At 40.3% G+C, this 14,633-nt stretch overlaps 3 protein-coding genes across 3 annotated transcripts in view; 2 read left to right on the forward strand and 1 right to left on the reverse strand.

Moving 5' to 3' along the window:
* ccdc146 (coiled-coil domain containing 146) overlaps positions 1–10,024 on the reverse strand; it is a 141,575-nt gene extending 131,551 nt beyond the window's left edge. The window contains exons 1-2 of the mRNA XM_063072832.1: positions 9,669–10,024; positions 8,586–8,743 (exon numbers count right to left, since the gene is read on the reverse strand). Coding sequence (XP_062928902.1) covers positions 8,586–8,738 — 153 coding nt within the window. The 5' untranslated portion in view covers positions 8,739–8,743; positions 9,669–10,024. The remainder of the gene's footprint in view (positions 1–8,585; positions 8,744–9,668) is intronic.
* Positions 1,594–7,749, forward strand: fgl2a (fibrinogen-like 2a). The gene is made up of 2 exons (XM_063072167.1): positions 1,594–2,246; positions 4,126–7,749. Exons 1-2 carry the CDS (start codon positions 1,700–1,702, stop codon positions 4,827–4,829), a joined length of 1,251 nt encoding a protein of 416 aa, XP_062928237.1. The 5' UTR covers positions 1,594–1,699; the 3' UTR covers positions 4,830–7,749.
* A 171-nt stretch (positions 10,025–10,195) lies between the features above and the next one.
* The window catches only part of fam185a (family with sequence similarity 185 member A), a 70,710-nt gene continuing 66,272 nt past the window's right edge, over positions 10,196–14,633 (forward strand). Inside the window, exons 1-2 of the mRNA XM_063072168.1 lie at positions 10,196–10,735; positions 11,152–11,261. Coding sequence (XP_062928238.1) covers positions 10,324–10,735; positions 11,152–11,261 — 522 coding nt within the window. The 5' untranslated portion in view covers positions 10,196–10,323. The remainder of the gene's footprint in view (positions 10,736–11,151; positions 11,262–14,633) is intronic.

Consider the following 14,633-nt stretch of genomic DNA (forward strand, 5'->3'; position numbering starts at 1 on the left):
TTTTTTATGTGTTGCTCACCTAAATGTTTTTTTTAATCCTCTTTCCCTCTGATATCTAAAATGTAGCATTTACTGGATGAGCTGATTTGTTTAAATGCATTTTGCCCAATATTCCTAGTTGAGTTGCAGGTAGAATGGTTCATTGAACAACCTTGGTAGATAAACTTCCTGGTAACAGTGGTTCTTCTTCACCTACTCTTGCACTTCTCTTTGTTTTCTAGCAGCTTGTTTTTAATAGCCCTCTGCTGATCCTTAATTGTGCTGTGCTTTGAAGAATATAACATAAGAATAAATGATTTCAACAGTAGAACAGTTCTTTATCTCTTGCCCCTGTACTCTTTGTAGATTTATTATTCATTTATCAAGATACAGCATAGAACAGGCCCTTCCAGCCTTTCGTACTGTACCACCCCAATTTAACCCTAGCCTAACCACAGACAATTTACAATGATCACTGCATCTTTGGACTGTGGAAGAAAAGCACAGAACATCCGGAGAAAACCCAATGGGGTCACGAGGAGAATATACAAACTCCTTACACACAAAATAATCTGTAGATGCTGGGGTCAAAGCAACACTCAAAACACGCTGGAGGAACTCAGCAGGTCAGGCAGCATCCGTGGGAACGATCGGTCGATGTTTCGGGCCGGAACCCTTCATCAGGACTGTAGAGGGAAGGGGCAGAGGCCCTATAAAGAAGGTGCGGGGAGGGTGGGAAGGAGAAGGCTGGTAGGTTCCAGGTGAAAAACCAGTAAGGGGAAAGATAAAGGGGTGGGGGAGGGGAGGCAGGGAGGTGATAGGCAAGAAAGGTGAAGCAGGAATAGGGGAAAACACAATGGGTAGTAGAAGGAGGCAGAACCATGAGGCCTTCTTTATAGGGCTTCTGCCCCTTCCCTCTACAGTCCTGACAAAGGGTTCCGGCCAAAAGGTCGACCGATCTTTTCCACGGATGCTGCCCGACCTTCTGAGTTCCTCCAGCGTGTTGTGAGTGTTGCTACAAACTCCTTACAGACTTCAGCATCCGAAATAAGTATAAAAATATTGGTAGAATTGTAACAAAACTCAGAAGAAACCAACTAGATGTTAACCTGTAAGAAGTTGATCATCTCTTTAAATGCCAATAGTGAGGGCTCTTTTCAACTGTGCAAAGTTGAAAAATGCTTTGAGAAGGAGCAACAACACTCTGATCTACTTACTTTGCATGCTTCCAGAAGGCATTCATTGGTTGTATTGCAATTTCACCAATATGGCTTTCCTCACCAAGTTCGTGCAAATGTGGATTTTAACTGTTTGGGCTCGGAGCAGTCAGAATACTCCCCAAAAATTGAATGTTAAAAAGCTGAATTTCATTGCTATTCCATGTATATTGTGTATAATGTATGCTTTAAGCAAGCATTCCAGAAAATATAACATTTATGCAGCTAATACTGTATGCAGTTGAGGTACTTGAGCATTTTCAGTTGCTGTTGGCCAATGAGGTACTGCATCATTTCCAATTTCTGTCAGCAGACAGTGACTGAAGGATATGATATCATAAATGAACTGCCCACCACTCCTAACAGTATTAATATCATTGCTGTAGCTTGTGCACTAACTTCCCTGTTAGTGAGAGCTTGTGCACTGAATGCAACACAGCAATATTTTTAGTAGTTAAAAATCATCAAAATATTTAATAGTCTTTCAGAGTTTTGGAGAAATAATGAGGGCTGCTGTTGCATTTTTCATCCTGAATGCTGGATTAACACTGTGTGTGGAGATTCCTCATGGATATAACAAAAGTAGCAGTTTCAAGGATCTAACAGAAAGAAATGGAAGTGCAGATTGTTCCATCAAGTTGAAGCCCAGAGACTGCGATGAAGGTGAATTCTGTGGTTACCAGGTAAATTTTCCACCGTTAACCCTGAAGCTTCCCAAGGAGACCAAGCTACTTGAAAAGACAGTCAAAGCTGTTAAAAGTCTTACAGCGACAGTAAATAAAATGAAGAAAAGGTGGCAGGAAGAACATCAGGAAAAGCCTACCAAGCATGATAACAAGATAACTGCACTGGAGAATAAAGTAAATGCATTGACAACTTCATTGCAGATTGCCAGAAACCAGATCAGTTGGCTCCGGAGCCGTTTGGAAGAGAGGAGTACAGATACTGTTTTGCATTACATTCAAAAAGAGCTTTCACGTATTAACGACACTGTGAATACATTGAATAATAACTGTCACGCAACTTGTGCAGTCGAAGGCATACCAGCAGGTACGTTAATCAATGCATGAAATATAGAATTAAAAATTTTTAATCCAATTCAAGCAGGTATAATTTTAACCTATCTTTATTCTACTCAAATCCAAAATTAGTTTCAATGATTATTAAAGATTATAAAATGTTGTTTTACATTCCATTCCAAATAGCAGTAAAATTGAAATCCTAGGATTATACTTCATCATTTAATGAGCCTTTAAATTTATAGCACCTATGCATAGCTTAATCTGTATGAAGATTACACACACAATAAATTGTAAAACTTTTCTAACTAACAAAGAATAAAGGGTAAGACCTCACAACTGCAAGTTCACTTCAGATTATTTATTCTTACTTTATTTAGCAAAACAGCATGGAGTAGGCCCTTCTGGTCTTTTGAGGCACACTGCTCCAGTAACACCGCACCCCGATTAACCCTAACCTAATCGCGGGACAGTTTACAAATGACCCCAATTAACTGGGATGTCTTTGGACCATGGGAGGAAACCAGAGCACCAGGGGAGTACCCAGGTATTCCACGGGAAGGATGTATAGAGACTCCTCACAGAATGGCACCAGAATTGGCCTCCAAACTCCAGAACGCCCTGGGCTGTAATAGGTTCACGCTAGCCGACATGCTACCATGGCACCTAGACTTTACACTAACTTATTGCCTCTTGAACTAAATCAATAAAGGCAAGCATGCCTCAAGATTTCTTTACAATCCTCTCAACTTGCGTGAGCATTCTCATTTTTGTATAGACCCCAAGGTTACTCTGCACATCAATCCATTTAAGGATCCTGCCATTAACTATGTACTTTTTCTTTTCATTTGTTCTCCCAAAGTACATCATTTCACTCTTGCCTGGATTGAACTCCACTTGCAATTTCATTGCCCACATCTTCTACACCATCCACAATGTCACCATTCAGGGCCCTAAACTGTCCTTCCAGTTGAGGAGAAAATTCACCTGCAAGTCTATTGGAGTCATTAATGCATCTGATACTGTTAGTGCAGCCTACTCTACATCGGTGAAACCTGGCATAGATTGGTAGACCACTTCGTGAGCTCTACTGCCACCATGAGGCCACTCTCAGGCTGGAGGAGGCAGCCTCCACTCTGATGGCATGAAAATCAATTTCTCTAGCTTCCAGTAATTTCCCCTCCCTCCCTTCCATTCTTTTTCTATTCCCCATCTGGCTCCCCTCTTCTCTTCTCACTTGCCTCTGGTGCCATTGTCCACTGCCCCTTCCTATCAGATTCCTTCTTCTTCAGCTTTTTCTCTCTTCTATCAATCACCTCCCAGCTTCTCATTTCATTCTCACTCTCCCACTCACCCACCTTCCCCCTCAGCTGGTTTCACCTCACCTGCCACTTTGTACACTACCTTCTTTTTCTGCTGCCTTCTCCCTTCCCTTTCAAGTCCTGATGAAGGGTCTTGGCCCAAAATATCGACGGTTTATTCCTCTCCAAAGATGCTGCCTGACCTGCTTAGTTCCTCCAACACTTTGTTTAGGATCATAATTATATGCATCAGTAAATATAGAGTTAAAACATTTTAAAAGATATAAATACCAAGTAGAACAAGATATACTGTACATGTTGCTTTTGCTTTCTTTATATTCTTTTAGCTTCTTACAGTCTTATTCCAGATTAATTAAATGAAAGGAAACTTAATATTGGAATTTTTAAGCCACAAAAACAAATTGCTTCTATTACGATTGTTTCTATCATATTCTGTTACGATTTAAAAGTGGGAGAGTAAGTATTAAACAAGTACCTGTACCACTGTATTGTTTGCCAACATAAATCTGGTCAAGTTATTCAAACTGATATGACCAAACTATTTTGGTTTAAGGTAATGAAATTAATGACCTATTTCCCTATTTGCAGCTATAAAATCTCCACCTCAAGATTGCTCAGATCTTTATGAACAAGGAGTTGAGAAAAGCGGCGTCTATGAAATTGCTCACTGTCCAAATAAAACCTTTCAAGTCTATTGTGAGATGGAAAGTCTGAAGGGAGGCTGGATAGTTCTGCAATCTCGCAAAGATGGTAGTGTTGATTTTAATCGAACCTGGACAGATTACAAAAATGGATTTGGGAACCTATCAACAGAATTTTGGCTGGGAAATGACAAAATACATTACCTGACAACATCCAAGAAGGTGATTTTAAGAATTGAAATTGAAGATTGGGATGGAGTCCAAAAATATGCCGAATACAGTCAATTCTTTGTTACAGATGAAAAGGACCAATATCGTCTGAGTATTTCTGGTTACTCTGGCACAGCTGGTAATGCAATGCTTTACAATGAAAAATATAACCATAATCAAAAATACTTTACCACCAAGGACAAAGATAATGATATGTACCCTTCAGGTAACTGTGGAGCCTATTATAGTTCTGGCTGGTGGTTTGATGCTTGCATGGCAGCCAACCTCAATGGTAAATATTATAGAAAGTATTACAGAGGGATCAGAAATGGGATCTTTTGGGGCACTTGGTATAAAATACAAAGTGAAACTCTGAACGGCTATCGACATACTTTCAAAACAGTAAGAATGCTCATCAGGCCAAAAGAAATTGTACCATAGATACAAACCAATAACTAAGGTTTCCAAAAGCAATAAAAATCCAGTGGTAGAACTTTAAAATGAAATAAGAAAATGTAGGAAATACTCAGCAGGTCAGGCAGCATCTACAGAGAAAGAGAGAGTAAATGCTTTAGTTCAATAACCTTGCATCAGAACTGGAAAAGTGACGTTTTACCCATTGGCCTGAAATGTTAATTCCGTGTCACTCTTCCTCCACAAATGCAGCTATTTCTTGTATTTTGTATTTTTATTTCAGAAGTTCCCAAAAGATTTGTTTAAAAATAAATTTAGCTTTACTTTGAAGCTGCCAGAATTGATCACAAGTTAAAATATCAACTGCAAGTTGAATTCACTGATCAACATTTGGTTATACGTTGTTAAAATAACCAAATTTTGAAAACTCAGTACAACCATCTGCTGATACTCTTGTGAGAACTTTAGCACTTCTGACCTAAGATAAACTACCCCACCCCAAGGTCTTCCGATTGTTATAACACTGGAGATACCTGGCTCTTATTTTCTATCACTTCCTTTGAATCAATACCATTTCCATTATGTCAAATTGCCTTTCTGAAATCAGGTCTTAGTTGAGTTAACATGCCTTCCAGCCACACTGGGAAGACTGGAGCCGTCATGTTCAATTCTGCTGCAAAATCTTCTCCTTTGCCACAGTTGACCAACATATTATAGTAACTAGACTGTGCAAACAGTGTCTTCCTCGACCAACACTGGCGTTCCTATCCTTTTCTCAAGTCTTCTTACTTTCATATCTTTAGCTCCTCCTTCAATAAGAAGTTCTTGCATATTTTTGACACTTCTTGAATTTATTTCTCACAACTAACCTTTCAAATTCCACCTTACATTAGCTCTAATTTATGAAACTTGTTCATCCTATTTCTTGTTGAATTAATCTGATTTAATTATACAAAATTTTAATTTTGTACTGTGGGGTACCATGGTAGTGTGGCAGCTAGTGTGATGCTATTACAGTTCGGGACGTTGGAGTTCGGAGATCTTTTCCAACACAGCTATAAAGGAGTTTATGTGTTCCTCTCCGTGAATGTGTGGGTTTCCTCAGGGTGCTCTGGTTTCCTCCCACATTCCAAAGACGTACTGGTAAATAGGGTAACTGGTCATTGTAAATTGTTCTGCGATTAGGCTAGGGTTAAATAGGTTGGTTGCTGGGTGGTGCAGCTTTTTGGGCTGGAAAGGTCTGTTCTGCACTGCATCTCTAGATACATACATACATACATAAAATTTCTAAAGGATTTTATACAACGTATTACGATAGAATTGTATCATCCATTGAAATTGGGGCAGGATCTCAAATAATGGGTGGACCATTCAGAATAGAGATGAGAAGGGAATTCTTACCTTTGGAATCTTTGGAATTCCCTAACCAAAAGGACTGTGGACGCTGATTCACTGAGTCTGTCAAAGCATAGTTTGATATATTTTGGGTGCTAAGATGATGAAGGGATATGGGGTCATTTCAGGAAATTGGCACTGAGGTAGAAGGTCAGCCATGATCTTAATGAATGGCAGAACAAGCATGAAGAGTCAAATGGCTTCCTTTTCTTATGTTCATATGATCTAAACAGGATCATTTAGCAGTCTCCTCTTAAATCTCCATTAGATACCCATTCTTCAATGTAGTAAATTTTACTCTTACTTATCTTTGGATACCTGCACAATCTTGCCCTGTTAATTGTTTGTTTTAATCCATTTCCAATACCCTCAGCGCTTTTTACAGTGCCCTCCGATAGATTCCTGTTCTCCTTTCCCTATCACCAATGGCAAGGTATTCCACTTCTTTTCACACCAACGAGAGCCTCATCAAAACCCATCACGTCAACTATTTTAATCTTCTTAATTTCTCTGCATTATGTTACAGGTTGCTTTTCTTTTTAAATTACCTTGGGAAGTTAACGTGTGATTATAAAAAGCTAGTTGTTAAGAAGGAGAATATATAATGGAAAAATGTGTACATGGGGATATAAAATATATTTCTACTTGTTATTGTGACTGTAGATGAGGTAGAACAGCCATTGGTTGCAGAGCAAACAAAGAGGTGAGGCCCAAGACTTCATTCTTGGTCCAACCTGGATACTGTGCTTTCTATGCGGCTCCAACTCTGAACCACAGTTGGGTTGAAATTTTCTGGAGGAAAAAGGGTGAAGGAACTCATCAGTTGCGGCAGCACCTGTATGGGGAGGGGAAATGTTGGCGTTTTGTATCGAGGTCCTGCATCAGGGCAGCTGTAGGGTCTTAACTGAAATGTTGACAATTTTTCTCCTCTCACAGATGCTACTCAATCACTAAGTTTCTCCAGTAGTGTACTTTTTGCTCCAGATTCCAGCTTTTGCATTCCCTCATCTTTTCAAGCGGTGCACAGCGACTTTTTTAAATCATCTATTTTGTATTGTTTTGTTGGGGAATTTCAGGTCAATGTCTAAGCAATCCAATAGGCTTTATGAACCTATGAAAGGTTTTTTTTCAGATAATAGCTCAATGCTACATAACATAAATAATGATTTATCATTCTAACACCAGCAGAATACTAATTGCAATTAGTAAAAAAAATTAATGTAACTTTGTTGTATACTCGTTAATAGATTCCTTTTGTACTTGTTGCACTCCTTATATTGTTATTGTAATGCTCATGCAACGTTAAAGCAATACTTTGCAACAAATTATTCAGCAATTTAATGATAAAGAGAGCATTGTATCTATGTAATTTTTGCAAATTTTTGGCAAAGTACTGTTAAAAGAATCAAAATAAACTGCTGTTTACAAAAGATGTGTGTAAAAAAGTGAACTTGAATATTAACTTTCATTATGATGTTTCTATTGCAAGCTCCAAGAACTTCCACAGATCTGTAAAACTACTAAACATTTTGATAATAAAATAAACAGCATATGGTGACTTGTGTTTGATCCATTTTATTTACAATACATAATGTCATTTAAGGACAAAAGGTTCTCCCACCACTTTGCCACCAATTTCATCCTCAACTACAGTTTTGTCACATTTTCTGAAGGTGGGTTATAATGTATGTAGCATGGCTATCTCTATATTGGCGACACCAAGCATAGATCAGGCAACCATTCTGCATAGTACCTGCACTGTCTGTAACAGTCATCTTGAGCTTCCGGTTGCTGGTCATTTTAACTCCCATTCTCATTCCCACACCACCCTTCATGTCCTTAGTCTTTTCCACTGCTATGTTGAAGCCAAACACACCTCATATTGAGCCTAGGATATGAGGTATGAAACCAATGGTATGAACATTGAATTTTCCAGTTCAAGTAATCCACCCCCCTTGTATTATTTTCCTACTCCCACCAATCACCCTCTCTCCTTATCTGGTTCCACATGCTCAACATCTCTCCCTTATCTGGTCCTACCTATTACTTACCAACTTCAGTCTCTACACTTCCACCTCCCCTCTTCCACCTGGCCTCATCTGCCTATTATCCCCCCCCCCCTTGCAGTTGTTGTAAACAATGAGATGCAGTAGTGTAAAATAAATGATAGTGAATTGGAAGCCTATATTCAGCACTTCTCCCAACTCTTAAGATTACTGAGGAACAGAAGTAAAAGTTAGGCAATGATATAAAATGAGCTGTCAACTGGACAAAGTTAAAACTGTTCTCAGGGAGCTTCATCCAACCACAATTGAGGATATGCAAAGTTCCCAACCAGACTTCAAACCCACAGAGCATCAATTAGTGCAAAATTAGAAGAGAACTTACTTCATCTAAGCACTGAAAAGCTGGACTGGTAGTCACATCCACAGTTTGCTCCTCTTGAATATCTGTAGTTGGAGCAACAGCTGTGATGACTTCCTCATCTTCATCAATCTCTTCATCAGATACATCAGGAATCAATTCTTCCTCTCCACTCATTTTATCTAGAGAATGAAAAAAATATATCAATGAAGTACACATCACTGAGGATCTCACTTGGTCTGTACATAGTGGCTGTGTGGTGAAAAAGGCACAACAGCACCTCTTTGACCTCAGATGGTTGAAGAAGTTTGGTATGAGCCCCCAAATCTGAAGAACTTTCTACAGGGGCACAACTGGGAGCATCCTGACTGGCTGCATCACTGCCTGGTATGGGAATTGTACTTCCCTCAATTGCAGAACTCTGCAGAGAGTGGTTCGGATGGCCCTACACATCTGGAGATGTGAACTTCTCACTATTTGGGACATTTACAAAGACAGGTGTATAAAAAGGGCCCAAAGAATCATTGGGGACCCGAGTCACTCCAACCATAAACTGTTCCAGCTGCTACTATCCGGGAAACGGTACCGCAGCATAAAAACCAGGACCCACAGCTTCTTCCACCAGGCTTAATTCATGCTGACACAACAGTATTTCTATGTTATATTGACTATCCTGTTGTACATACTATTTATTATAAATTACTATACATTGCACATTTAGACGATGTAGCATAAAGATTTTTAGTCCTCATGTATATGAAGGATGTAAATAATAAAGTCAATTCAATTCAAGACTGCTCACATACTTCAAGTGAAGCCTCTCCAGTGCTTTATAAAAGTCTCAACAATCCAACAGATTTGTCAGGCAAGATTTTCCCTTGAGGAAACCAAGCAGACCACGGCCTATTTTAACATGGTCCAGTTCTGGAGGAAGCTTCAAGATACAGCAACCCCATAAAACAGACCCCTCATCCTCCCAGAAGAAGTTTGAAGAATTTTAAATCCAGGATTGGGCAGCGCTGATTTTTTTTCCCCCTCTGCCACAAGACACCTTGTCTTTGCCCACAAACTTTTGCTTGACATTTCTCAAAACACATCATTTTATACCTTACAAGCTGCCGTTCCTTACAGAGTCTTTGGGGCCACAGCTTCTCGGTCGTTTACGGCTAGCGCTCAGCATTTCCATGGTAACCATTCTCCCGAACCCTGCCTTTCCATTGGTCAGATGGGGCGTCGCTTTGGGACAGTCAAGGGTAGGTCCCCGGAAAACCGATCGGTACCTTCTCATCGAACCTGCCACCCTTATGAATCTGTAAATACAGTATATGTTAATTTTGTTTTAATACGCAAACCACGCACATACTGCTGTAGTTTTAAACAACTCCATGATATTAGTTAATATTATTTTTAAAAACTGAGTTGTATCAGTTTTAAACAACCGTACTGGTATAGCTCTTTCACTAGAGTTCTATACTGCTGAGAAGTTGACAATGCTAAAAGTCCTCTTTTATGAAATGGCTGTGAAGTTCAGTCATCCTCAGTGTTTATCAGCAAACTTTAAAAAAAACTCATAGTCATAGTCGGCCTGGAACGGCTCCTGCATTGCGTTCTGGGAATTATAGTTTACCCTGATGAGGTGGCCAGTCAAACAGCGTGCAGAGATTTCAACTCCCAGCATCCCCTGCTCCGCGCTCAGCGAAACAACAACAACAATCGTGACTGCAGATCAGCCGTGAGAGAGTTGTCCTGTCCTGGGCGCAGCATGACTTTGCTCGTTGTATTTTGCCACAGAGCCCGTCGAGCGGTATTGCTCAAGGAGGGGGCCTGTGTGATCAGCCGCAGTTTTCTCTGTGCAGTGCCCAGGAGGCCTCTGTCTCAAAATCGAAGCCTGGGCTCCAAACAGAAGGGCAGTGCCTTGAAACGCTGGACCATGCTGGTGGATCCGTTCAGTTCCTTAAAGGTCCGCCTGCCCTGCGATGTGTCCGTGAAGGCGTTGGATCCGCATGGTTACCCAGCAGCTGACCGCGCTTTTGTTGAGCTCCTTTCCCCCAACCAAGCTGAAAACCTGGACGATGTTCTGGTGCAGTATGATAAGGCTCGTAAGCAGATGCTAGTGGTTTCAGAAAACATTAGCAGTGATGCTCGTATTGATCTGATAACTCCGGTAAAGTTCGGTGAGTAATTATTTGCAATTTGAAACTGTCTGAACAGTTTACTAATTTTAATCCAAAACAATTAATGCAGGCGAGCAGCATCTGTGAAGGGAAGAAATTGTCTATATTGATGATCAGAACAACTGGGAAAATGACAAAAATGTCTTTACTTGCAGAGGATGGATAGGATAAAGATAGATCTTTGTTCTATTTATCCTCTGCCATTTAAGAGAAATAGTTTTTCCTCGTTGTCAAGGTTTTTGACATGAATCATTTAACTCCATTTATCTTTCCCCAGATGCTGCCCTGCCAATTAAATGTTAGAGTATTTTGCAACTTTATTTCAGATTCCAGCATCTGCAATTTGACTTTCAAACATCCTGTTTAGTATGTTGTGATATTGCTTAAAACTATTGAATCAAAATTGTGTTTTGCAGATCTGGATATTAGTACATTTCAGAAAGGATGCGTTAAAATTAAAAAAATGGAGTGTGATAACTGCTATGTGGAAACTGAGAAAGGGCACAGTATCTTGAATTCATTAAAGGTATAAGTAAGCATTCTTAATGTTTATCTTATAGTCCTTTTCATTTCTTAATTTAAAGTGCTAATAATTTCTTTCAATCCCATATGCAAGATTATTGTTTTTAAGTAATTAAAATATTGTGTAAAGTTTAATCAACAAAGTTATTATAACTCCATAGCACAGGGGTCCCCAACCTTTTTTGCACTGTGGACCGATTTAATATTAACAATATTCTTGCGAACCGGCCAACCAATTGGGGGGGGGTTGTTAATCACGACCGGAATATAGGTGATAAGTCAACCATAAGTCACTTAGAAATTTATCTTATGAATTTAATACTAAATACACAGCGCATATTTTCCTCGCATGAATATAGTGATAAGCCAATTATAAGTCACTTATGGCATAACAAATGTAGAATATTTATTTAAAAGAGTAAAATCTGTAGGGGGAAATAAACACATAAGTTCTAATAATTAGATTATGAAAACACGCAGTCCTCTTTTATTGTCACTTAGTAATGCATGCATTAAGAAATGATACAGTATTTTCTCCGGTGTGGTATCACAAAACACAGGGCAGACCAAGACTGAAAAAAATACTAACAAAACGACATAATTATAACATACAGTTACAACAGTGCAACAATACCATAACTTGATGAAGAAGTCCATAAGCACAGTAAAAGTTCAGAGTCTCTCAAATGTCCAACATCTCACGCAGACGGGAGAAGGAAAAAAAACTCTCCCTGCCGTACCTGACCACGGTCCGACTCTGAGTCATCCGAAAACTTCGAGCTCTGATCAGCTCTCCGACACCGAGTACTGAGTGCCATCTCTATCCGAACGATTCAACCTCCTTCTCGGTCGCCAACAGCAGGTAAAGCCGGGGATTTTGAGGCCTTCCCTCCGAAAGATTCCCGACTGTGCAGTAACAACAGCAGCGAAAGAGCGTTTCAGAAATTTTTCCGGATGTTCCTCTGTGCTTTCACATCCTTCTCCATCAAGGATTTTAATTAAGGAAAATCTTTTAACCTGCACCTATGTATTATGCAAAAAAAACCTTTGTAAATGACAAGATACTTCATGAGAGCATTGTCAAACAAAGTTCATTTATTTATTTAGAGATACAGCGTGAAATAGGCCCCTCTGGCCCTTTGAGCCGTGCCAGCCCCGGTTTAACCCTAACCTAATCATGGGACAGTTGGCAATCACCAAATAACCTACTAACTGGAATGTGGGAGGAAACGGGAGCACCTGGAGGAAACCCATGCTTTCATGGAGAGGACGTACCGACTCCTTACGGATGACGTTGGAATTGAACTACGAACTCTGATGCGATAGCGCCGTGCTAACGGCTATGTATGTTACCACAGAAATATTGTGATGAGCAATATTAAACTGATAGATTTTAAAGCATATTTTGAGAAGAAAGAAGGAGGAGTTTAGCAGCTGAAGACATGGTTGCCAATGGTGGATCAGTTGCTGAAGTAAGAAGTCACCTGCGATTGGAAATGAAGAAAACCAAAAGCGTGTTGGACTTGAAGGCTGAAAAGATCTTGGAGTTGGAACCGCAGATTGTGATAACACAACCTTACATCCTAGATGTTGATCAGAGATATCCATAATATATGAAGTAAATAACTGTCTACTGTGTAGAACGATACTTTCCTGGTAATACTAAAATTTTTAAGTTGAGTTGGTGATGTTTCCTACCTCAGCAACAGTTTCTTACTGCTTGCACCTGCTGACGATTTTGAGCATTAAGGAAGGATCTCCACCAGGCTGCAGTTAGGAGTAGAGAATCAAAGGTGAGCAGTGGAGTCTTCCTGCTGTGAGATCTTAGATTATGAGGACACACAGTCCTCTTTTATTGTCATTTAGTAATGCATGCATTAAGAAATGATACAATGTTTTTCCAGAATGATATCACGAAAACACATGACAAGCCGACTTAAGAATGAACAAAAACCACGTAATTATAACATATAGTTACAACAGTGCAAAGCAATACCATAATTTGATAAGAACAGACCATGGGCATGGTAAAAGTCTCAAAGTCTCTCAAAAGTCCCATCATCTCACGCAGATGGTGAACCCCCAGCACCACCAACTTCCCGATGCAGCATACTGGCAGCATCCGACCACAGTCCGACTCCCAAGTCCGTTCGAAAACTTCGAGCCTCCGACCAGCCCTTCGACACTGAGCACCGAGCACCATCTCTGCCGAGCGCTTCGACCCCGGCAACAGGCAATAGGCAAAGCCGAGGATTTGGGGCCTTCGTCTCCGGAGATTCTCGATTGCACAGTAGCAGCGGTAGCAAAGCGGGCATTTCAGAAGTTACTCCAGGTGTTCCTCCGTGCTTCTCATGGCTGCCTCCATCAAATCCGGATTGTTCATGGCCCCCTAGTTACTCATACAATATTCATTCGGAACGGCTGCGCGCACTGCGTGCGTCGCCATCTTCTCCCTCCATGTCTGGTTGAGGATCCTGATGTAATATAACTTCTAAGAACAATGTAACTGCTGTGCCATAACTTGTCAATGTGAAATAATCAAAATATTATACGTAGATCTTTAAACAATAAAAAAGTAGCGTTATTTAATCTGTATCAATCTGGTTAGTAGTAAATGTACAGAAACATGGTTCCTATGTGAAAGAGATTTTGTTAGAAAATTACGGATGGCAAGACACTACTGACTTACCCATTAGATCATAAGAGAGAAACGGGCCCTTTGGATCCATTAAGTTCACTTTAAGTTCCATTTAATTTTCAATGCATTCCATACTCAACTTGCCCTCTCCCATTACCCTGCCCAGATTCCTCCACTTGCCACACATACAGTCACAGGCTAATGTGCAAACTCCATGTGATGGCACCACAGGTATAGTTTGGACCTGGATTGCTGGAGTCATGGAGCAGCAGTTCTATTAGGGCCTATGTTGCCCCTAAAATATAAAAAAAATACACAACTTTAGAACAGGTTAACAATGGCAAGGTTGTGACAAAAGAGAGAATAGTTGGAGTATTTTGCTGATTTGTTGCTGCAGGAAGTTCAGTAGACAATAGACAATAGGTGCAGGAGTAGGCCATTCGGCCCTTCAAGCCAGCACCGCCATTCACTGTGATCATGGCTGATCATCCACAATCAGTACCCTATTCCTGCCTTCCCCCCAAATCCCTTGACTCCACTATCTTTAAGAGCTCTATCTAACTCTTTCTTGAAAGCATCCAGAGAATTGGCCTCCACTGCCTTCTGAGGCAGAGCATTCCACAGATCCACAACTCTGGGTGAAAAAGTTTTTCCTCAACTCCGTTCTAAATAGCCTACCCCTTATTCTTAAACTGTGGCCTCTGGTTCTGGACTTCCCCAACGTCGGGAACATGTTTC

The sequence above is a fragment of the Mobula hypostoma genome, chromosome 20 (assembly GCF_963921235.1).
Source record: "Mobula hypostoma chromosome 20, sMobHyp1.1, whole genome shotgun sequence".
NCBI lineage: Eukaryota > Metazoa > Chordata > Chondrichthyes > Myliobatiformes > Myliobatidae > Mobula > Mobula hypostoma.

Excerpts from the sequence above, each read along its gene's own strand:
- fgl2a (XM_063072167.1), top strand. The coding sequence starts at position 1,700 with ATGAGGGCTGCTGTTGCATTTTTCATCCTGAATGCTGGATTAACACTG. Across the intron at positions 2,247-4,125 it reads AGTCGAAGGCATACCAGCAG|CTATAAAATCTCCACCTCAA; the intron begins GTACGTTAATCA and ends CCCTATTTGCAG.